This window comes from Apostichopus japonicus, chromosome 3 (genome assembly GCF_037975245.1).
Source record: "Apostichopus japonicus isolate 1M-3 chromosome 3, ASM3797524v1, whole genome shotgun sequence".
In the NCBI taxonomy this organism is placed as follows: domain Eukaryota; kingdom Metazoa; phylum Echinodermata; class Holothuroidea; order Aspidochirotida; family Stichopodidae; genus Apostichopus; species Apostichopus japonicus.
In genome coordinates, this window is record NC_092563.1 from 8909771 (window position 1) to 8933276 (window position 23506).

The following is a 23506-nucleotide window of genomic DNA, read 5'->3' on the forward strand; positions in this document are numbered from 1 at the left end:
ATGTACAGTAAGTAATCATTTAGTCCTACTATTTCTTCTGTATGGAGAATAAATAAGTCTGCAAAATGCACATCCTTGACAATGAATGTGACCTGACAGGCTCTATAAAGTAACAGTGTAAACTACAGTTTAGTTGTCCACCATTCTGTTGACCTGTAGTAATATTCAGTTGTGTCTGTTTTTGTTGATTGTTTCTGCAGAGCACTTCGGAGAGCAGTACTTGTTGGAAGTCTGTGTTTGCTGCTGTATCCGAGCGAGACCTCCTTCTCTACGATAGTGTGCCTTTGACCAACGAAGAATGGGGATCACCATTTCAAAGTTACCAATTAATTGCCACCAGGTGAGACCGGATATATGTTTAAAGAGGAACTACTGCGTAGTGTGTACTATACATGATGAATAATATTTTAAGGTGTGAAAATACAGTAGTGCGCATAAAACTGCAAGGTTACAATCTGGTTTGTGACAGTCAATATGGAGGAGCCAAAATACATGTAACTGTTACTTGTGATTGAATACTACAATACTAAACACCAAAGGATCTATGTGATAACAACTCTTTCGTTACATATTCCTATGTCAGTAAGTAGCAAGTTATTGATGGTTTCTTTCAGTACAAAAAAGTTGGTGTCTCACAAATTTAAGGAAATGTCCTAATTTAGTTCATCTGTAAACTAATTACATCATTTCCTGGTGTGGGGTTTGTAAAATGTTTTTCAGGTCTTCTTACATCACTGATGGTAAGGTGCAAAAGAGTGCTACCAGTTGTCGTATGTAAAAGTCTGTACTGACGTATTCTTTTCCAGTGGCTGATTGCTTCAAAAATATGCTTTTTACTTTACAGTAGTGCATGCATCTGGCAACAATAGAAGGGGAGAAGGTTATAATAGGAAAGTAAAAGCTTTTGAATCACATTTGCCATGATTTTCTTTTATCACTGCAGTTTATGTTCCTTTCATTAAAGTTTTTTATTACTATTAAAGCTTCCAAAAAAGTGAAATTTGTACATTGCTTGCAACTTTCTCTTATACAGTATTTCCTACTTTCTCGCTTTCCTTCAGTCTCCTTCCAACATATGATATGCACAGTTACTGTGCACCTGTAAAGATACTTTTTAGCAATATGCCAATCAATTATATATATAGTTCACTAGAAACATGCTTTCAAGAACTGCAAATTTTTTTACTTAATTTACTAGTGCTTGCTATTCTCTTCTTGTTCCATCATGTAAAGGCAATTGAGAATTTTTTTGTCACTATTTTCTGTTGATCAAAAGAAAATATTTGAAAAAACGTTGATTCAAAAGCAGAGGAAATACTGTAAATCCAGATATTCACCTCAGTGCACCAAACTGTATATATAATTGCTAAATAATATAAACCATACATCAGATGTCAGGCAGCTACTGTACTGTAGGTACAGTTGGTGGATATTTCATTTTCTGGAATGCATGTACAGTACTGTACTGTATCGAGGGACCTTCATGCAAGCTTCTAAAGTGTTTTATTAGTTGACCCACTTATCATTACTGGTCAGTGTTTTATCCACTATAAGTACTACTATTGCCTTAGATGAAAATGAAGCACGATATGGACAAGTTTTGTCTCAGTCTTTATTTTCTTGAAGAACAATTTGCCAATCAATATTGACCACTAATGGCTAGTGATACAGCTGAAATGCTCTTCTGAGTTATAAGTTTAGATTTTGCTCACTGTTCCTGTAGCAATGGCCTTGTAGATGTGTACAATGTATATATGCATGGGTAAATATGTACTGTGCTAAATTCTGCAACATACCCTGTATGGTCTAACCAGTTATAAAGACTGTGTCCTGAAAAGTATGAAGGGTTCTACATTGAAGAATAGTATTCCAGTTTGCTACATACAGTACAGTAGTTTATTTTCCTTTCTTTCATTTCTGGTTTAGTACGACACAGACACATTTGCTGTATTTGTTGATAAAGAATGATAACAATAATAATAATAATAATCAGGAGTTATATTATGATGCCTTGGAGACCTCAAATGTGGGAAAAACCTGCAACGGCTTATAAATGGATTCCAGCTTAAGCGTTGGGTGGCTTCCAATTCAACAATTTACCTCAAATTTGGAATCTTTTCAATTAGAAAATCATTTCAGATGGGAACACCGTAGATTGCTCTTTGATAAAAAAACCCACCTTACTATGACCCAGCCGGGTATCGAACCCGGAACCTCCTGACTGCTTAGCCTCATTGCTTCAAATGCCACCGCCTATAGTATGTACAGTATACAACAAATTAAAGTGCTTGACCATGATGAAATAAGGGGTGGGTATGGTTTAGATATATATAGAGGTCACCTGTGAGCTCAAACCAAGGTTTTTACACTACACAGTACTAGTACTGTAGCTTATAATCACAAATCAAAATTCATTGAAAAGCGTTGAGATTGGTTTTCGTTGGTCTTTTAAGTTACCATTCAGATTCATCAATGGTTTGTTTTCTTACAGGTTATTGTACTCAGGAACCATGTCTTCCCCCAGCACATCACCGATCCACACCAGCAATGACTTGACCTTCATGACAAGGACAGGAACCAGAGATGGCGTAGAGGCTCATGTATTCAGAATTGAAACCAGGAGAGATCTAGCTGCCTGGATGAGATGTTTAGTACAGGGCACACATTCAGCTGCAGAAGTCATCAGGGAAATCAATTATCGTGAGTGACAGACAATCCTGGCATGAAAGGTTGCCATTGGCATATTGTAATGTGTTCTTAGTGTTAGTAAACATGACCTACATTCCAATGTATCCTTGTTCATTTAGTTAGTTCCTGTTTATTCAACAATACACTGGTGCTGCTGCACCTTTGTTTATATTCCAATCGCTCTAGGGTAGTGCCGCCACTGCATCTTTGCCTTTCTGTGTAACCCCTGGTGCAGTTTCCAGTAACTTTCCATTCACCTAGCATTATACATCTGCACCCATATTTATTGCCGGGTAGGATATATCCTACTTTCTGCTAGTATTGGTAGGATATCCTACTTTTTCCTAATGATGATATGATATCCCTGGATCTCCTGGAACTGGTAGGTATATCCTACTAACTCCTAGTACTGGAAGGTTATTATACAAATAATGAATGGTTTCCACTCGTGTAATAGTGCAAATATTTCATGAGTTGAAAGATGGAATGTTCCATTCAACAAGGCGCAGCCAAGTTGAATGGAACATTCCATCTTTCAACGAATGAAATACAGTATTTGCACTATTGCACGAATGAAACCATTCAGTATCTGTTTTATACAACATATTATATTAAGATGGGTAAAATGCACTCATGCAACAGATTGTTTTGAACAGACAGGTTTCTCTGCTCTCTTACCATTGAAAAAAGTGCTATCAAAAAGTATAACACATGGTTCTATTTTATAGAGTGGAATAGAGCAGATTTTGCATGCAATCAACAAGCAATTGACCAATAAAATGACCAGAATACAATTAGGTGTTGTATAAACCCTACTACCTCCTAGTACTGGTAGGATATCCAACTACCTCCTAGTACTGGTAATATATCCTACTTTCTCCAGACCTTGGTAGGATATCCTACTATCTCCAGACCTTGGTAGGATATCCTACTATCTCCAGACATTGATAGGATATATCCTACTATCTCCAGGCACTGGTAGGATACATATTTATCCTTATTCTATCTCCTAGTAATGTTTGGAACTTTGGATATACAGTCACTTTGGTAGGATGCACATCCTAAGTGTCTTCTAGTACTGGTAGGATATTTTATCTCCTAGTACTGATAGGATGTCTTACTATTTCCTAGTACTGGTCGGATATCCTACTACCTCCATGTTTTTTTTTTAGGATATATCCTGCTACATGTATCTCCTAGTGCTGGTAGCATATTCTACTATCACACCATGAGATATATACTTCTCTCCATCATTTCAAGCTAGAAAGGATCCCCTAAGTACTGTACATTTTGTCAGTACATTCCTTTGTAAAACATTGTAACTGTCCAACTATACGACACCATATACTTCCTCAAAACGAGAAAATGGAAAGCATTTAGTCCTGCTTAAAGAGTAACTCAGTGTCAACAGCCACAAGAAAATTAAATTTTGGAGAGAGAGGAAAAGTGCAACCAATTTTGCAATAGGTATACTTGTTGAAACCACTATATATATGTACATCAGTGGATACCACTTTTATCGTTATCAATGTCTGGTCCCCGGTCGCAGCCCTCATTTCGTGGTTGACAAGACATGATATATGCATCAGTTCATCACACCAAACTGGCCTGCAAACACCAATATAAGTTACATGAGGTAGAAAGTACGATATGTGATCCTATTTAAAGGGATTGTCTATCTTCCATATTGACAATTAGGATGCCAAACTACTCATTACTGCAAACTTTTTATAAAAAAACCAGATTTGGTACAGTAATACTTATCCAGTTATTGACACTGCTACCTGTACTGAATGTTGATTTTTAATGCTGATGATACTGATAATCATTGGTTACAGGGATCTGTTGGAGTGTCTTCAAAGTAACTCTTTAAGCTATGGCTGGAAAGAGAGAGCAGTGTAATTTGTGGGAGCTTTTAAGGATATGAGGCAGACTAACTGCTGAACGAAACATCTCAATAGTATTAGCTGTCAAGGAGAAATCGATACATAGTTCCAGAATAGATCTAATCTTCTGCCACTAGGTCTGAGGATATACTTGTTATATAGCTTTTAATGTATTAATGTATGATAGGCTGGTAAATTTCTATGTACTTTTAATGTTGCATATATTGTGTGGTTCAAAATGATCACAAATTCAATATTTCTTTTTAAGTAGTACTGTACATGATAGATTGGAGCTGGTGAAGATTGGAACATTTGTGTCAATTAAAATCTGAAAGCTGCAACCACCAGCAAGTAGAATAAATGAATCCAGTGAGTGACTGGTTCGTTACTGGTTCGTGACTGGTTCGTTACTGGTTCGTGACTGGTTCATAGTTAGCTCAGTGGTTAACGCCGGTGCCTTCCAATCATAAGGTCCCCGGTTTGAGTCACTCCAAGATTAATGTATGTCGTCCAGTTACAGAGTTGTTGACAATTGACAATTCATATTCATGGACGTTAAATATGAATCTAAGAGACCGACTTCAGTCAGTTTGCAGCTTTGATGAGCTAATGAGGCTCTTCGCGAGTTCCTGCTTGCAGGAGGATCTAAAATACATACTTTGGTGGCTATGTTTTGTGCTATGTCCCCTATAATCTGATAATGTAGCCACATAGAATGGGACTTGTGTGGATGCAACTACTTCACAGATCTTAATAGCCTCCATGTTTGAAGAATGGTTCATGAAACATGTACATAATGAAATGGGCTGGTGGATAGGAATCAGGTGACCGGTCAGCGGGTAGAAGAGATGACCAGGGGTCAAGCTACAGGATTGATGGAACTGCTTCAATGTCCGTGTCGTATTTAATATTTATTGATTTTCCCTCAGCCGTCGCCTGGCAAGGGAAGGAAGGCAAACTAACCATCCACTACGAGGACGGTTTCACCCTCTCCGATGGAAGTTCTGATGGTGAGGACGTTTTGTGGAGGTATCCTTTCGAGAAGCTCAGGTACTCATCCGATGATGGCAAACATATCCTGTGGCTGGACTTTGGTTCAGGCCAGGGAGAAATTGTAAGTCACCTTCCTCTCAAATTTTACAACCTTCCTGTGAATCGGCCAAAACCATTCCACCCGGAACTTTTCTTTCAGGAATTGTTTTGATTAGGCATTTCTTTTAGATGGTACAGTACCGCCCAGATTAAATCGGCCGTGGCATCGTGTATCGTGATGCCCTTATCGTTTTCTATCGTGAAAACCTGACTACTGTAAAGTTTCATACACGCTACCACTATATAACGATATACCACGATCACACGCTATATCGTGATACCAAGCCTTCACGATAGCAAACATGACTGCTACATTCACGCTAACATGTTATATCGTGAGATCGTGATTTCAAGCCGAGTGCGTCACAATTCGTAACTTCGTTTGGGCTTTGGATTTTCATTATTCACGCTATTTCGTTAAGTCGTAATATCGTGTATCAGGAAGTTCCTACTCTACTGTGCGAAAATCGATCTTTACAGGAGTTCCGCCTTGAAAACTTTTTGAAGTCAGCGCACAAATTTACATGTTTTACTTTTTATTTCACAACAGTTACGTTACGTACGGATAGCGACTTTTCTGTTAGTTGTAGAATTTATGTTCCACGCAGGATAAGGTACTTTGAATAGTTGGCAACCTTTTGAAGAAATAATAAAGTATTACTAAGCCTTTCTTGTGTTAAGTTTTTAAATAATTTATCGTTGGTTCCAACAGAATGAAAAGGAAAAAAAATACCACCCAACAACTTTGAAGCAGGGCCGGTTAAAAACGAAACATGTTTATCATCCGCTCAAGGGGCCTCCCTTTTCCTGATTCCCAAGTATCTATTTGGATTCAAGAAATCTAACTAACCTTAAAAATTATTTTGTTAAGGTTGCCACATATTCCAAACTAGTATTAGCGCATGAAAAGAATAAAAACGTCAGCCTGTTCTTTTTTTCAGATCTCAGTTCGAGAAACATGTATTTTATTTGGATTATAGAACAACTTTCTTTAATGTGGTTAAATTAATATTTTCCTACTCTAGCTATATTTTATAAAACCTTCATGAAAACCGACTTTTTAGAAAATGGATTTTGAAGCTCAGTCAACAATTTAAAAAATGCTTACCGTTAAATACTGGCGTCAAAAAATACATTTCGTATTTATTCCAATAAAGATCCACAAAGGATAAAAATGCGAAGTAGAGCTTACTAAAGAGAAATAAAAACTGCATGTACAGTACATGGTCATTTTAAGTATCCAAATACTATACAAAGAGATCGAGTTCACCGAAACACCCCTTTTCCCTACCACCTGAGGAAAACCGTCTTTTGTAAATTATAGTACCATACAGTACTTTACATTTGATACAAAAGTAACATCTACAACAACTTCCCAAAATTTATATGTGTCGCAATAGGTTAAGTTTTAACCGCACAGTACCATTAATAATTTGCATATTACACCAAAAGTTACACTCGGGCGTCCAGATGGCGGGAAAATGTAGAATCATGTACAATTTGTTGTGTCGTTCCCACGGTGCAATGAACTTGGGCAAGTTGCCAAGTTCGAATGTCGATGACCTACTTATGTTCCGTAAACAATGTCAATGGAAATTATGTGTGTAAAAACTTGTGTTTTTCCACGTGTTATATATATAGAAGTTTTACGTAAGCTTCTAACAGAAGTTATGACATATTTTGTATAATTTTTAATGTGCGCGTCAATACGGGTTGCCATCAGGATCCTATCGATTACTGATGCTTTGCAAAAGAAACTGCTAATTTAGCATATCATATGGTGCGGAAAAACATTCTTCAAGCAACCAAGTTTCTCGAAAATCTTGCAAAATTCGATCGTGAAAACATTGTTTCAACATACTAACGTATGCCAGCCTATGCATCCCGGACGGTGAAAAAGCTACTGTAGGCCTATATTCAGCGTTACAATGCATATTAACCCTATCGTAACATTTTGGGATGATTTGCTAGTGCAATTAAAGCCTAGGCTGATATTCTTGCATACAAGAAGTTCAGAACGAATGTTTTGTTCGAATAGAGAATATTTTGCGACCGCTGTTTTTTTTTTTTAAAGAAGGGGTTTGTATGAAGGAGTTGGGATGAGTAGGCCTACAGTATGTTCATTAGGCCTATCGTACTAGTTTTGCGATTATGAAACTTGTATGTCGATTGACACTTAATTTTGGTGACACACCGAACTTTTTGATCAGAATTTGCAATAAATCTATTGCACATAGCGTTGAATTGATGATTTCATTTACTGCGGGGAGAAGCCTACCCCAATTCTTTCAAATCACGATGTAACGATCGATTGTTCTGCAACATGATTCACGCTATAACGATAACATTACGATAGTATAAAGTGCCAGTGAAATGATAAACACACCATCACGATATTACGACCACGATGCAACGCCCGATATCACGTTAGGTACTTGCTATAGGCGTAATGTAAACGATATCACGATAGACTCCTCGAGTCTCCTCATATTTTGTCACGATACACGATGCCACGGCCGATTTAATCTGGGCAGTACTGTAGGAGGGGTGGGTGAATCACTCGTTCAAGTTTGTCTGTGGGCACCAGTATACATTAATCTAAGTAATTTATACCTCAGAGAGCTTACAGTTAATAAACAGCATCAATGCAGAGATTTCATGGGGCACCTTCCAAGTTTAAGACTTCTACCCAAAAAGTTAACAGTAGCCATGTCAGCAAAAGATTCACTCGGTGAAATAATGGTACGAATATTGATTTATAGTTTGATATGGATGATCAGTTTTGAAGTAGAAAAAGTTTATCGTCCCAAAACCGTGAATTGATATTGAGGTTCAGTTCTTCTCTCTGGAGGTAAATTTTCTGCTGCTTATTTTGCCGCTTAACCAGAATGTTCAGGAATTTATGCCATTGAAGTACTCTATATTAGTTATCTATTTGAAGGCCTTTCTAGTTGTTTTAGGCCTCTTTTGTTGTTTTGTGATTCAATTGGTCTGTTTCAGGTTCCTTGGTTTTTTTACTTATTGGTTCTTATGTTGTATATATATTTAGGTTTTTTTATTTCAAGGTTCCTGTTAAGTTTCATTTCATTTACATTGTTTCATATCCAACGATTTTAACCTGTAAAATTGTCTCTTATATGAAGGATTTATGTCAGTTTTGGGAAATGCTGAGCTGATCACTTGCAGTGACAGTGTACTCAACAACTTCATCCGTAATGAAATGACGGAAATGAAGTGTGTGTACATCATTCTTTCAGCAGGCAACAATAAAGACAATATCACTTGCTTGTCAAAAGTGCCTAGCTGCTTCCCATTTCAAGTGGCTTGACTTTTCACTTATAATTAGCTTCAACATAAATTGAATTGATTGCATGAATGTAGCAATTCCTGTCAAAGTACTTACAGTTTCTATGAGCTGCTAAAACAAATGGAGTTTGGAGTACTGGAGATGGCTCGCATATATAGACAGTGCTGAGCATGAAGTTTTGAGATAAGGGGTTTATTGTGGTGAACAGATGTATAGTTCAACAATTATTTTACTGTCCCCTGAGGAGGCTGATAAGTATGTGATACTTAAATGCAAGCAAAACAATGAATAGTACATAGGAAACAAAGTGTGGGCTGCAAATATTTAACTGACCTCAGAAGTGGTGGGGGGTAGGCTTAGAGGTGAGTACATAGGATACTTAAATGCAAGCAAAACAATAAATAGTACATAGCAACGAAAGTATGGGCTACAAATATTTAACTGACCTCAGAAGTGGGGGTGGGGGGGTAGGCTAGATGAGTACATATGATACGTGATGCAAGGGAAACAACATTAATAGTAGCAAAGAATGTGTAATTAGAGAAAATTTTGCAACATTAACTAATACATTGAATGTCAAGCAGTACGTGAAGTTTGTAAGGAGAGATTGGGAACGGAAGAGTGAAATTTTGAGTTTTGCACCTGTTGCCTTAAGTCGTGATTTAATGGATGCCCCCTCCACCCCACTCCCCCCCCCCCAACTCTCTCTGTTCTACTTATTTCACCTTCTGCCCACAATGAAGTTCCCTTTACTACTACAGTTCAAATGTGCAAATAGCTATGCACATCAGCAGCTTTGATGTGTATGAGTTGGTAGGCCTGTCACATTAGTATACATTCTACATGCATTACATACATACACACAAATACATATATCAGCCACATGTTGCATGGTAGGTGAATTTTCGTTCTTTATGTTTCATATCAAAAGGAGAGAAACTTACATTTGTTTGATTAATAATACAATCAACTTTTTAGGGGTACTGCTTTTTAAAGGGAGTCAGTATAGGCACCAAATAATAGCACGCTATAATTGCTAGAAGTTGTCAAAAAGTACTTTCCTGGCGGTATTTACTCTCCAAATTGTTTTCAGACATTTTAAAGGAACACACATGATGACTGAATGTCCCAGTGAGGACATTTCCTGGAAGGTTGTAATAAAAACACTTTAAGAATTTTTACCAAAGGCGACCATATTTGAATATGTTTGGGTCCAATACAGCACACCTTTAAAGTTTACTTGTTCCAAGAGTATTTTCAAGTTGCTGACAGGTACTCCTGTATTTGTGGTAATTGGCATATATATCCTTGGCTTTATAGACTTTAAATATTTCAGCTAATTCAGAATTCTAGCCAAACTATTTGTTCCAAAGTGCTTCTGTTGCTTCATTTCAAATATGCATCGCACTAACCTAACAAGTATTTTCAATATTGTTTTCAGGAGTTGGATCTACACAGCTGTCCAAAACCAGTGGTCTTTGTTATTCATACTTTCTTGAGTGCAAAGGTCACGAGAATGGGGCTCTTCGCGTGACTATATATGTGTTCAAGACATTCGTGCTATAGGAGGATGTGAACCAGCAAATTTTATACCAAGGAGAACAGTATTTTGTAGACATTTTTAGTAGACACTATTTTACACGTTTTTGGTAGTCCTAACAATAATATCATTAACCTCAAGATAGATTTGAAATCCTTCAGGTATTTAAAAACAATGTGCTATTATATTGAAATGGTTCAATCAACTCATTTATTTTCATTGATTTATTTCTTTGTGTTTGTAATTTACATGAAATGACAATGGAATTGTTCCTTTCTTGTGTGTGCTTTGATAGGTTAGATTTCTTAGTCACAACCAAGCCACCTTGCAACTGATTTAAAGGAATAACAAAGGCAGGGATCAAAGACAATTTATAGCATTCAGTAACCTCAAAACTATCTAATATTCGATGTTAAAGTTAACCGCTTTCTGTCGGACTGAATACGCGCGAGGAACTGCTCTCCTAACAAAGTCATTTTCCGTGTGGTAGACTCCCCGTGGAAAATATTCAGCTGTCGTTGTTAGGGCTAGAACTTCCGAAGGCCTTTCAAAAAGCCCAACAGTTTAAAATATTAACGAGGCACCCGAGTTCTCTTTTCTTATACTTTTCGTTAAAAAGGCATAAGGCTACGCTCAAACGAGCACACTGAAGTTAGGCCTAGGGTACGCTAAAGAAACAGTTATAATGTAGGCTGACGGTAACGTTAAGCATACAGCATGCCTTGCCAGACTTACGCTTACTTCATATCCTATTCAAATGGAATGTTCCTCGCGTAGCCACGGATGTCGTTCCTCATCACGCTCTTAGTACCACTTTATTTTGGAAAAAACGGTACAAAGTCTGTATTGACTGTTAAACAGCCTTCTGGGGATGAAAGAAGGTTCGTAAAATTATCCACTTCCAGGCAACAAACACACTCCACCTCCATAGGCATCGCACACTTCCACACGATCCTCTTCTTCCCTGTTTACTCTTACGTTTCCCCTTGCCTGTAATTCCTGTGCTGTGAATATCAGATCAGAATCATAAGGCTGCGGCCCTGCCATTGAACCTTCTTTGATTTCTTTCATGTTTTGTTGAGAAATGCTAATAAAATTGTTGTTTACTGCTAGGGCTTTAGTACAACATTTATACAGAGAAAGCGCTACTGCTCGATTGAGTCGTTCCTCTCTGACGTCATCAATATTGAACTTCAAGCGTATTACATAATCAATGGCGGCTTACTGTGTATTGTGGTGAGGCCTTAGGAGCCAATTTTCAAAGCGAGAGTATTCAGTCAAACAGCAAACGGTTATCATAAAAATCGAATATAAGAGAGTTTTGAGGTTACTATGTAACATAAATCTTCTTTGATCCCTACCTTAGTTATTCCTTTTTAATTGAATTTGGATGATTAATTTGCTGAAAGCACCTCATAAGTTTGCTCAATGGCCGAGATATGTTAATACATTTGTTTAGATTTTCTCGTACTCTACTAGTAGAGGTCCATTCTAATTTCCATGTTTGTAACAAGCAGCATTTTGTAAAATTTGTAGAAAATCTATTCTTTGCTATTTTTTCTAATACACTGTGTAAAGAAAGAAATACAGAAAGGAGTAAACATGATATCATATCTACAGTATGTGAGGTTTTATGGAATATCTGCTGAGTGAAGATGCATATCCTGAAAGATATTGTCGGGGGGGGGGGGGGGGGAGGACTACTGGGTGGCTTGAATGTGCCCAGGTACAGCTGCTTTGGTCTATTGAGTAGGCAGGGTAGATTCACCAACAATCACTAGGTTCACCAACTTTAATAGTAAAATTCATGGAAACTATTGAATCTCATTGCTGTTTCTTGGCAAAGGCTGTCTGTGTTTGAATAAGGTCATTGCATTTTTTTCTTTTGGGGAGGGGAAGGGGGGGCGATAGGGTATGGGGCAGAGTGCATTGTACTTAAATTCTTAATGCTTTGTTGTTTGAAGCTTATTTTTAAAGTTGATATGCTACAACTTTTCAATGAAAATGAATCATTTTAAATTGTATTCAGATAACCAAAGACTGAATTATATAAGCAAATTTTACTATCCGTATATTTTATTATCTTTTAAATATTCATTTAATGTTTAAATATTCATTTAATGTTTAAATAGCTCCATGTTTGTGGTTTTTTTTTAGCTTTGCTTAATGAATTGCCCTCCCTTGATGACTAACCCTAACCCTTGCAAGTATGGAACCCTAACGACCATGTATTTCATTTGGTGTTACTTATTTATAGAAAACTAATAGAAAAGTATAACAAATGAAATCAAACGTTATTTGTATATCTCTTGTCTCAAAATGTATAAATTATTGTGACAGTATTACTCGAATGATTTTGCCTAAAACTGGCATTCTGAGAGTGTGGACATTAGAGTGTGGATTCCTAGAGTGTAAAGTCAATGTTGCTTGGAGAAGGTAACTGACATTCTGAGAGTGTGGACATTGGACTCGTAGTTTGTGGAACGTCACCGTTGCTTGGAGAAGGTAACTGACATTCTGAGATACGGACATTGAACTCCTAAAGTGAATGTCATCGTTGCTTGGAGAAGGTAACAGACTTTCTGAGAGTGTGGACATTGGACTCGTAGAGTGGAACGTCATCATTGCTTGGAGAAGGTAACTGACATTCTGAGAGTGTGGACATTGGACTCATAGAGTGGAACGTCAACGTTGCTTGGAGAAGGTAACTGACATTCTGAGAGTGTGGACATTGGACTCCTAGATTGGAACGTCATCCTTGCTTGTAGAAGGTAACTGACATTCTGAAATACGGACATTGGACTCCTAAAGTGAATGTCATCGTTGCTTGGAGAAGGTAACAGACATTCTGAGAGTGTGGACATTGGACTCATTGATTGGAACGTCAACGTTGCTTGGAGAAGGTAACTGACATTCTGAAATATGGACATTGGACTCCTAAAGTGAATGTCATCGTTGCTTGGAGAAGGTAACAGACTTTCTGAGAGTGTGGACATTGGACTCGTAGAGTGGAACGTCATCATTGCTTGGAGAAGGTAACTGACATTCTGAGAGTGTGGACATTGGACTCATAGAGTGGAACGTCAACGTTGCTTGGAGAAGGTAACTGACATTCTGAGAGTGTGGACATTGGACTCCTAGATTGGAACGTCATCCTTGCTTGTAGAAGGTAACTGACATTCTGAAATACGGACATTGGACTCCTAAAGTGAATGTCATCGTTGCTTGGAGAAGGTAACAGACATTCTGAGAGTGTGGACATTAGACTTATTGATTGGAACGTCAACGTTGCTTGGAGAAGGTAACTGACATTCTGAAATATGGACATTGGACTCCTAAAGTGAATGTTATCGTTGCTTGGAGAAGGTAACAGACGTTCTGAGAGTGTGGACATTGGACTCGTTGATTGGAACGTCAACGTTGCTTGGAGAAGGTAACTGACATTCTGAGAGTGTGGACATTGGACTCATTGATTGGAAAGTCAACGTTGCTTGGAGAAGGTAGCTGACATTCTGAGAGTGTGGACATTGGACTAGTAGAAAGGAACTTCAAGGTTAACATTTGTATTGATCACAATAAACGAAATGTTATTACACAGAATATCATAAGCAAAAATATAGTAACTCCCTGGAGTTGTAAAGTCTATAGCATTAAGCCAAGTTTATGCTGTACAAAATTCCAGCAATATCTTTGGTAACTGACATTCTGAGAGTGTGGACATTGGACTCCTAGATTGGAACGTCATCGTTGCTTGGAGAAGGTAACTGACATTCAGACAATCAGAAACCAATATCATGTGAGGTGTACGATCAATATTACATTTACTGGTTACCATAACAACAGTAGATTTTACAGAATTTTCAGTCTGTATTTGATATTACTAGAAAGAACAAAGCACCCTAAAGAATGGCGATGCATGCTTACTACAATAAGCTAAGTACATATTATAAAACCAATCAATACAACTCTCTGTGAATACATAGGATTAAGTAAATCCACGACTGAGGAATGACTGGGCAATTATATTGCCAATTGAAGAGAGCACCTTAGAATTTATGGCTGGAATGTAATTTAAAACGGTGACCTCACGATTACCAGCCTTCCTCCCTCATTAGTTTGGAGTCCTGTTGTAGCCAAAAATGTCTAGATGCAAACAATATCAATGACTTGAATCTTATTCTAGCCTTTATACATTTCTCTGCTCTTTTCCACTATATAGGATTGAGCAGGATCATGCATTAGTAACATTTAGGGAGTGTTAGCTTGGTGGTTAACACCAGTGCCTTTCAATCATAAGGTCCCAAGTTCGAGTCACTCCAAGATTAATGTATGTCATCCAGTTACAGAGTTGTTGACAATTCATAATCATGGACGTTAAAATATGAATCTAAGAGACTGACTTGCGGCTTTGATAACCAATGATGGCTTCTTAGCGAGTTCCTGCTTGCAGGAGGATCTAAAATACATACATACATACATACAACATTTCACTGTGATTGTGGTAGAGCATAAAATAATTTGTTTTTTGTCAGAACTCTCCTGACATTTCCTGTTAAAAAGGAAAATATAGCATATATGTTAACTTGAATTGGCAACCTTCATGCACTTCCCTAAAACATCAATGAAGCAACTCTACTTCATTCTCACCCAAACTAGTACAAACTACTGTATTACCTTGACTAACCTTGAGTATTAATACCAGGTCTTGTTATAACTTCTCCACATTAAAGTAATTCTCAATATATTGAAACTACAGCATCGCAACAGACATACCACAACTTTGTGCTCAATGAGGGTTGCAAAAAAGGTGTTAACAAGACTAGCTAATTAAAAAAGAGCAAACTTCAAAAAATTACAAACTTTGACTGCTTAATACCAAATAACTTTTTACATATGAGAATATGCAATCTTCTATACCTGATATTAATCATATTATCCAACATGTTGTGTATGGATTGAGCACCAATGATGACAATAAAACTGTGTGTAGAAGAGAGAAAATATTTTGTAGAAAAATAGTGTCTAATATACTTGCTATAATAATGGTATATGTGTATTTCTACAACAGTTAACTTATGTATGTTTCGTGACAAACAAAGGGATACAGTGTTTAGAAGCTTACAAATTAACTTGTTTGTTCAATGACTGTTGTTTCAATGCTCAAATAATAGTCATAATACTAGAGGACTGACATCTGAACTTAATTAGTTCCACTTTTGATTTAATGAAAAAATTCTTAATGGAGAGGTAGAAATGTAAATTCCATTTAAATTTCATACATTTGTAAAATTAGTTATTTCGTAAAGTTTCGTAAATTCCATAAAATTCCATAAATTTCAATGTAAATTCCATCTCTGGATAACTGGTAGATATGAGCACGAAAGTCAGGGACGTACAGTAGCTGCTATGATCGCACTATTTGTGGGAAATGCATTTGAGGACATTCTCAAGGCAATGGCATGGAAATCACCTACAAAATTGTGCCTTGCTACCTGACTAATAAACTGCAGTCCGAGTCAGGTTTTGGTCATATGTTGTCGACAAGTCTTGTGGGTAGGTCTCCGACCTACAACCTTTTATCCCTCTTTCTGTGTGTTTACATGGGTGTGTACTTGTAAATTACTACCTATCTGTCCTAGAGGGAGCCCTGCCTAGGGACCAATTGTGGAGTTTTATTCCCACTGCTAGTGGCACCTCTGATCCTTTACATTAAATTTAATGAACAAATTGTGTAAATGAAAAATTTGAGGTGTCCAAGTTGTATGCCTTATATGTTACTATGGTTGCACCTACATGGCATTTTCCACTCTCCTCACAAAATGATAATTTGACATCGACAAACCCAATGATTAATGATTTTCACAAAGACTCATCAAATAATACAAAATTTGTTACTCTCTCTGTTCAAACCAAGGACATAACTTAATCTGACGAATGGCCAACCTTAATATCCTTGAAGTACAATTTACTGACAAACTGAATTACACCATTGCCTGTCGTGTCGGAATATTTTGTGCTTGCACTCTGCAAATCTTTTGGCGATGTGTAGTACCGAAAATCTGGTTTCTCTGCTTGGATAGCTTCTTGGACTACAGCTGCCACTTCCTCCCCTGTCTGTAGGTTCCCACTGATGAACTCTGTCAGAGTTTTCATGTATTTTTCTCTGACCGCCTTAGTTTCTGTATCACTTTCTGCATCATCAATTATTGCCATATTTGGAGCAAATTTAGTCCCCACTGGGCCAGGACAGACAATGGAGACCCTGTGGAGATGAAAAATGGAGCAATTCAAGTTATGGTTAAAAACAGGAAGGTAAGTGAAATAGACTTTTTGCTATTTGAAATAGACTTTGAAATAGACTTTGCTATTTGAAATAGAGTTTTTTGCTTAATACATGCAATACAGACATACTGTACTGAGAGGAAACTGCTATATAACATTACCATTTAAGATATAGATCACCTACACGTGTTTGTATATCTTTTGCATGTAATGATTGTTTTACACATAACATAGATACCTGGAAAAAAGTTGGTATTGTACTTACTTCACATTAAAAAGGGCAAGTTGAGGTGCCAGCGTCTCAGCAAGACCATTTAATGCACATTTTGATGCGGTGTACACTTCACAAAATGGAATACCTTACAAACAAAAACAAACAGAAACTCAGAATATGAACAGAGGAGTAACTAGCTCCAATATAGATGTTCATAGCAGAATCTTGCAAAAAGTCAACAAATCTAGACTTACAATAAAAGACATCTTTCACTGTCTGATCTATCTAATCAGGCAAGAAAGCTAGAAGTAGAAGCAACTTGCTATATTTACAGCAGTAAGATCATAACATAGCCTAACTTCTGTATCTGTGTGAGTTAAAATTATTCCATACCACAAATTAGCTGAATATTAATGTGAATGCATAAATTTGCATAGATTAATATGATTACCATTTAAGACTACTGTACATACATAGCTGCTGGTGACCCTGTACAACTCAAGACTTAGATAAACTCATTTAAATATCTAAGAGAGTAACACTGGACAATTGACAAATGGTTGAGTTACAGATCAAAGTGGGAAATGATGTACAGTAGAGGGCTCTATACTATTACCAAGAAGCTTGCATACAGGAAGAATGCAGTTTACCTGGCAACTGAATAGAGGGAACTATGTAATAACTACTAGCCTGTCAATGTACCTGGGCACCACACTACAGAGCACTCTATAGAGGGAACTATATGGAATAATAATAGTGGGCACAATACTAACTGGCAACCATACAGAGTGTACCATAATAATGATAGTACTAATAGCACTAAATAGTGGGCAATCTATAGATATATCTGCTACTACTGTAGCGGGCACTATGACCCCCCACTGCACAATATTGCAACATCACATACTGTACTGCAGGCAAAAATAGGCCACCAACACAAAACGGCATCAAGAACATTACCATATGTTTGTAAAGGCCAGTTACACAAAATAAAGTCTACAACATCACCATACTGTAGACAGTAAAAGCAGCTATATAACATGGCATCAAAACACCACCATACTGTAGAATGTTAAGGCCAGTTAAAAAAAAACTTCACTGTTATAAAATGGCATTAAGAACACTGCCAAGAGCTTCACCATTCTGTAGAATATGTACTATAACCAAATGACTGTCAAATGTCTTCTTCAAGCTGGCTGACTTACAGGTACTTACCAAAAGTAGTCACAGTTGATGATATAAAGATGATATGCCCTGACTTGTTTCGCTTCATGGACGGAATGAACTTCTGAGTTAGATGCATAGCACCAAAGAAGTTGGTTTCAAATAGTTGTCTGGACTTCTCCAGGGATGCATTCTCTAGGGTAGCAGCCTGGCCATACCCAGCATTGTTAACTGAATGATGGATGTTGGTAATCATTGCATATATATACATGTACAAAAAGAAAAAGAGATATAAATATCTATTGCTAAACTAACATCTCAAATTGCATATTTTTTCTAGTATCTAGTATGTTAGGTTTTTCTGTCTTTTGGTAGATTAATTTATAGTGTCTTTAGACTTCCTTTAAAATTTGAAGTTAAGAAAGGTTGCAAAGTCAATTTATCACTGAAGTTTAAGACACCTGGCCTCCCAGATATTTTTCTTCAGTGAGTTCATGACAACAAATTAACAATTCAACACTTTTCATATCACTTAATATCAAGGGGAGGGAGGGGAGGGGTGATTTAAGGCTGCCCGGATGGGTGCCTGTTAGTACTTTGATAGTAGGCTACTTATCAGTACAGGGAGAGGTGATTTAGGCTGACATGATACAGTAGGTGTCAGTTAGTCCTGGATATCAGGCTACCTATCAGTACCGGGAGGGGTGATTCAGGTTGACAGGAAGGGTGTCAGTTAATCCTATTATAGTAGGCTACCTATAAGTACTGCGAGGGGTGATTCAGGCTGATAGGATAGGTGTCAGTTAGTCCTGTGATAGTAGGCTACCTATAAGTACTGCGAGGGGTGATTTAGGCTGACATGATACAGTAGGTGTCAGTTAGTCCTGGATATCAGGCTACCTATCAGTATGGGGAGGGGTGATTCAGGTTGCCAGGATGGGTGTCAGTTTAATAGTCCTGTGACAGTAGGCTACTTGGGAGTACTAGGAGATATACTACAGTATACAGTAGGCTAGTATTGTAAGTTGGGTGGATATCTGCTTGTTTATGAGAACACTGTTAAAGATACAGTAATAAAGCTATAGAATGGAGTCCAACACTTTACTGCACATCGAGTAGATGAGGCCAAAAATATGCATAGCAAATTGTTGTTTAACCATGACTCACTTAAGATATCTACCCTGCCTTCACTTTCAAGGATATCTTCAGCAAACTTCTTAACTGATTCCTCCTTGCTAACATCCAGTTCCTTTATAAACAGAGTCTTGCCAAGTTGATCACCAGCTGATATCTCAAGATCGGACTTCTTACTCATATTTCTCATGGTAGCGAAAACCTTTATTTAAGCGTAAATTGAAAAAGAAGAAAATAAACAATAAACATACAGTATAGTATACATGCATAGATCAGAACCAAATTTGGTTTGGTTGGGCAAACACAATTACTGTGAATTCCTCAATCTGATGAATAGTGTGATGTAATCAGGTGTGATGTATTATGATTACAAGGTTTTCACAATTTGACCCCTGGTGACCCCAAATGACCTTTGCCCTCCACCAAAAACAATAGGCTTCTTTTACACAATGTGGTACTTCTACACACCAAATATGAGGTCTGCCCATGATTCCCTTCTTGAGATATCCTGTTAACGAGGTTTTCACAATTTGACCCCTGGTGACCCCAAATGACCTTTGACCTCCACCAAAACACAATAGGCTTCTTTTTCACAATGTGGTACTTCTACACACCAAATGATGCTGCCCATGATTCCCTTCTTGAGATATTTAGTTTACAAGGTTTTCACAATTTGACCCCTGGTGACCCCAAATGACCTTTGACCTCCACCACAACCCGCATACTTTTTGTTCTCAATGTGGTACTTCTACACACTAAGTATGAAGTTCGTCAGATCTTCTCTTCTTGAGAAATCGTATTTAAAAGGTTTCACAATTTCACCCCTGGTGACCCCAAATGACCTTTGACCTCCATAAAAAACAATGGGCTTCTTGTACAAATGTGGTACTTTTACACATTAAATATGAAGTTGGTCCGACCATGGAGCTATAAACAGTTTACAGCTCCATGGTCCGACCTTCCCTTCTTGAGATATCGTGTTTACAAGCTGGGCGTCAAAAACGCATTCACACACACACCCAGGCGTATATGTACGCCATTATGAATGCAAAGGTTACGATTTTCATCGAAACCACATGTACTGTACAGTAGCTTATTAGATGGAGTACATGAAGAATGATGAAAGACAGATCCAGGAATGGAAAGCAAATCCTATGAGGAAAGAGTTCAGGAGAAATAACCCGTAGCCTTTTCTGCTTAGAGAATATATATATACCATTGCTTTAAAACATTTCTATCCACCTTAAAAAATCGATTTAATTGTCACTCATGGCGTTCACCATTTTGTTTGAATTCCTACAGTTCCAGCTTGTTTCGTGATATAAGCGTGGAGGGGGGATGGGGGAGATAAGTCAGGGAAATCACAAAACTAAATGGTGACAACTTACTTTATCCAATTTTGATAGCAAATGTCATTTTATTGATGTTGTCAGTAGCTCTAGGCTATATATGTGGATTGTTTATGAATCACAGTAAACAAAATTAGCAAAGGTAAATAAAGGCGCACGGTCGGTATATTGTGTGATGGAGAAAACGTAGTTGAATGCCCGGTGAATAGCTAACATGTACGAACCACGCTAGTATTACTAGTAGTAGTACAGTACTGCTCTCAATTCCCAAAACACTAATTGTTAATGTTGCAGCATGTGTTTTTAACGACTCCAGTTAGTTTTCGGCCCCATTAGTTTCCTACCCTGGAAAAGTTAGTTTCAACCCCTAAAAACGTCTTTAGGTTTTTAGGGTACCAACATTTTTAGGGGAGAAATACTAACGTTTTCTCAGGGGAGGAAACTAACGGGTCCGGAAACTAAAGGCCCTAGTTTTTTAAGTACCTTGCTCGTATTTGATGTTCATGCCACGAAAGTGTCCATAAGCTATAGGTTGCATCCAAAAACCCGCCGTTTGTACTGAATGGCAGGTTTTTTCCAGTTGGTTAGCTGAGTGATCAGTCCCATCTTTTCGCACCTTAGTTGAGCTGCCTATATTCATCTATTATGCAACTCTTCACACAGCTAGTAGCCAAATCACTATCAGATTAAGGCAGACATGGCAAGGTGTGAACAAATCAACTCTTCCAAACTAACCAGTCTGTTTGCAGAAGACATAAAGTTTCAGTAAGTTGAGGTCAAGAGAGCTGAAAAATGCAACCTATGGTTAATGGACTTATTCTCGCCATGTTGATCTGAATACAATAATTCTGACATCCATGCATAATCATAGCAAGGCAGTAATCCTGTGTTTCTTGAACAGCGCCGTATAAAATAATGTCTGTTTTAGCGAGGGCTTTAGTCATTCTGCTGCGCAGTAAATGTCACCGATATAACGAGTACGTTAACGGAGGTCGCTATGCTGCAGTAAAGACTGCCGCATAGTGAGTAAGATTTACGTCAGTCCTTATTTTGATAATAACTAACATTGCCGCATAATTAGGTTTTTCTTTCTTGGTCATTATGTGACTGTAAATATTGCCGCATAATGACGATGATATTGCTTGAAGTCATTATGCAGCAGTAAAAACTGCATTTAATTAAGACAATATGATTTTTGTCCAAAATGGCGACCTTTCTGTGACAGCTTACAGACTGCCCAATACAAGCCTTGGTCATGATGCTACATAAAAGAAACCTTGCATAATGACTTGTAATTGGGTTTTTTAGTGACACAAAATTTACTGTAGAAGGAGTAAAAGCTGAATAAAAAGTTATTGAATGTCCGTTTTGGCGTTCCATATATTAGTCTCTACTATGAGGTCACTGCAAAACCCCAGGGTTTATTTCTTTAAAGGATTAAGATTGATGACAAGAAAGCAACACCATATGCACCAGGACTTTATTATATTTTATAACATAACGCAAGGAAGGATATACATCAAAGTTGATGACTTTGTTGAAGTGATGGTAAAACCAGAGGCCATCGGTACTTTCCGCCAAAGACAATGTGCTCTTTCCGCCATACAAAAGTGCCTTTCCGCCATGGTACCACCACAGCGGTAAAGCACATCTTCTATGGCCAAAAGAGCATATTATTGTGGGTAGGAGCTTCGGTGCTTCATGGTTGAATGAGTGATGAACCATTGGCTTAATTGGGAACAAGAAACTCTCAGGATTATGAGGCAAGGAATAAGAGTTTTTATTGTTAGGAAAATATATTTGAAGACAGTGTATCAACTTCTACGAACTTATTAAACCTATTCAACCAAGCTTTACACTAAAGACTGTGTATCAATTCCGCAATCTTGTCTTGACTATAATTCAGTCTATATACCCAGCGAACAGTCACATTTCAAGATGGTGTGCCTATCCTTACACGCTATTCGAAGAATGTTTCACCGATACATTCCTGTACACTAGTGTAAAATACATGATGTTACCTATCTGCCATAGGTTTCGAGCATATCCGCTCGAAACCTATGGCGGTATGTACCCATGGCGGAATGGCACTAGATTCATACGCTTATTGTCACAAGTTACAAAGAAGACCTTTATTGAATGGGAACAATTTCGTTTGCTTGTGGGACAATATATTTTCATTGCAAAAATTGGACTGCTGGATTATAGTATTTAACTGGAGATTACGGAGCATCTGTGGACTATCATATGGTTCATCCTCCTACTGTACAGCCCATAGGCCACAGCCTTTGGTACAGGCTGCACTATACTGTTGGTCTACAGCATTCAAGTATTGTAACTTTGCCCCGAAGCTAATTGGCCCACATGATGTGATTCCTTAAACTGTAGAATTGAGCCTAGGCCTAGGTTATAGAATAGATGTCGAAATTAGCCGACTATCTAGGTTACCTTATAACGTTGTCCGCTGTCTTTAGCCATCATCACTGCAGTGGCAAGTCCAATTCCTGATGAACAGCCAGATATAACAACAACTTTCATTCCCATTTTGCGTTTCCACTATCGTATTTTTCGTCTTTATGTACGTACAGTACTCTCTGTCACGTTCTCGAAAAAGACCTGAGACCAGAAATCGCTGACCTATATAGGAACGATTAGCAGCATAAGCACTAATAATATATCTGATAGTTTGAACTGATCTCATCTCATATTATGTAAGTTAACACTAGCCCTCACGCCTGACTGCACAGTGCACACGTTATCACAACAAACCAAGGACTTTAGACACGGCTTCAACATTTCAGATAGGTGATTGATCAAATCAGTCGTGCATGGATCAGCCGGGCATGAACA

General features: G+C 37.7%; 2 protein-coding genes across 2 annotated transcripts in view; one reads left to right on the forward strand and one right to left on the reverse strand.

The window, feature by feature from the left end:
• LOC139962178 (beta-1-syntrophin-like) overlaps window positions 1-16244 on the forward strand; it is a 38253-nt gene extending 22009 nt beyond the window's left edge. Inside the window, exons 3-6 of the mRNA XM_071962158.1 lie at window positions 201-340; window positions 2492-2700; window positions 5504-5688; window positions 10415-16244. Coding sequence (XP_071818259.1) covers window positions 201-340; window positions 2492-2700; window positions 5504-5688; window positions 10415-10507 — 627 coding nt within the window. The 3' untranslated portion in view covers window positions 10508-16244. The remainder of the gene's footprint in view (window positions 1-200; window positions 341-2491; window positions 2701-5503; window positions 5689-10414) is intronic.
• On the reverse strand, window positions 14061-23450 carry LOC139962188 (retinol dehydrogenase 8-like). Its single transcript, XM_071962169.1, has 5 exons — window positions 23105-23450; window positions 19341-19509; window positions 18225-18404; window positions 17061-17154; window positions 14061-16775 (listed from the first exon to the last, which is right to left on the reverse strand). The coding sequence occupies exons 1-5, from the start codon at window positions 23198-23200 to the stop codon at window positions 16436-16438; spliced, it is 879 nt and encodes a 292-aa protein (XP_071818270.1). The 5' UTR covers window positions 23201-23450; the 3' UTR covers window positions 14061-16435.
• Between the last annotated feature and the right edge of the window lie 56 nt (window positions 23451-23506).

Coding starts and splice junctions, on each gene's coding strand:
- LOC139962188 (XM_071962169.1), bottom strand. CDS start 23,200: ATGGGAATGAAAGTTGTTGTTATATCTGGCTGTTCATCAGGAATTGGA. Junction 18,405..19,340: donor AGGCAGGGTAGATATCTTAA/GTGAGTCATGGT, acceptor TCCATCATTCAG/TTAACAATGCTGGGTATGGC. Junction 17,155..18,224: donor ATCAACTGTGACTACTTTTG/GTAAGTACCTGT, acceptor TTTGTTTGTAAG/GTATTCCATTTTGTGAAGTG.